Below are 1,771 nucleotides of genomic sequence, written 5' to 3'. Positions count from 1 at the left end.
AAAATGATCTCACAAAACATTAGCAGTCAAATCTATCTATAGGGATAAATTGCAAACAAAATGTAATGAGAAGGAAGCACCCATAATATTTTGAAGGGTGATATAGATTTTTCTGATTTTTTAAATATCTCCTGAATTTACCAAAAACACACAATTGTAGAACCTAGAATACCAGTGTATTGATAATATTTGTAAGCAAAAATTTTTGGAATGCATGTGATTGTTTGAATAGTTTTTCTCCCATTAATTACCACTGGGTGCATATCAAATATATCTGAATTCTAAATGCAGATTGAATTGAAGTCAGAAGTCAATGATGAGAAACCACACAATAACAACTTTTATCCTGCTGGGACTGACTGATGATCCACAACTGAAGATTATGATTTTCATCTTTCTATTTCTCACCTATATGTTGAGTATAACTGGGAACCTGACAGTCATCTCCCTTACCTTCTTAGATTCTCATCTTCAGAATGCCATGTACTTTTTCCTACAAAATTTCTCCTTCTTAGAAATCTCATTTACCTCTGCTTGTATTCCCAGATATTTGTACAACATATCAACAGGTGACAAGACAATCACATATGACAATTGTGCCATTCAAATTCTTTTTACTGATCTTTTTGGTGTAACAGAATTTTTTCTCCTAGCCACCATGTCCTATGATCGATATGTTGCCATCTGCAAACCCCTGCATTATGTGACCATCATGAACAAGAGGGTCTGTAGAAGAGTCATCCTTGGACGCTGGACAGCTGGCTTCTTGATCATACTCCCGCCACTCAGCCTGGGCCTAAATCTGGAATTCTGTGACTCTAACCTTACTGACCATTTTTTCTGTGATGCATCCCCCCTCCTAAAGATACCATGCTCAGAAACATGGCTTATAGAGCAGATGGTCATAGTCTGTTCTGTGTTGACCTTTATTATGACCCTCATATGCATAGTTCTATCCTACATATACATCATCAAGGCCATTCTACGATTCTCTTCTGCCCAGCAAAGAAAAAAGGCATTTTCTACACGCTCTTCCCACATGATTGTAGTCTCCATTACCTACGGAAGCTGTATTTTCATCTATGTTAAGCCTTCAGCAAAGAAATCAGTGGCCATTTATAAGGGTGTGGCAGTCCTTACTACATCCATTGCTCCTATGCTGAACCCCTTCATTTACACCTTGAGAAACAAGCAAGTAAAACAAGCTGTCAAAGACTCAATCAAAAGAACTGCATTATTCTCAAAGAAGTAATGGAATTTGCTGAAGTAGAGGAATCACATTTTCCTAAAAATATCATTAGTTCTTAAGTATATAGCTTTAGATTTTTAAGTCATTCCTTTCTAGCAAGGAAGTTATTTCAGGAAGCACTCTTTAAAAAAAAAAAAAGATTTTATTTATTTATTTGAGAGAGAGAGCACAAGGCGGGTGGGGGAGCGGCAGAGCTGAGCAGGGAGCCTGACTAGGGGGTTGATCTCAGGACCTCGGGATCATGACCTGAGCCAAAGGCAGACCCCCAACTGACTGAGCCACCCAGGTGAAGCTCTCTTAAAAAGAAAATGTGATACATTTCTAGGAAACAAAAAAATGACTTCACGTCTTAACAAGCCTTTACAAAACTGCAAACAAAACGACAAAATAAGCAGAACCAGCAAGTTAATTATATATTTTGGATAGATTAATTGTGTTTATTGCCTTTTCCAATTCTAGCTTTCAAGAGCATTTTTGATGCCAGGCACCATTTTAGGCACTGGAGATAGAACAGAAACCCTG

General features: G+C 37.7%; 1 protein-coding gene across 1 annotated transcript; it reads left to right on the top strand.

Annotated features, from left to right (window-relative positions):
- Positions 1 to 316: 316 nt before the first annotated feature.
- Positions 317 to 1,252, top strand: LOC110577798 (olfactory receptor 6C2-like). Its single transcript, XM_021687230.1, has one exon. The coding sequence runs from the start codon at positions 317 to 319 to the stop codon at positions 1,250 to 1,252; it is 936 nt and encodes a 311-aa protein (XP_021542905.1).
- Positions 1,253 to 1,771: the final 519 nt, after the last annotated feature.

The sequence above is a fragment of the Neomonachus schauinslandi genome, chromosome 5 (genome assembly GCF_002201575.2).
Source record: "Neomonachus schauinslandi chromosome 5, ASM220157v2, whole genome shotgun sequence".
NCBI classification, from domain to species: Eukaryota; Metazoa; Chordata; class Mammalia; order Carnivora; family Phocidae; genus Neomonachus; species Neomonachus schauinslandi.
Note: the sequence above shows the minus strand (reverse complement) of the source record. Positions and strands in the feature narration are given on the sequence as shown.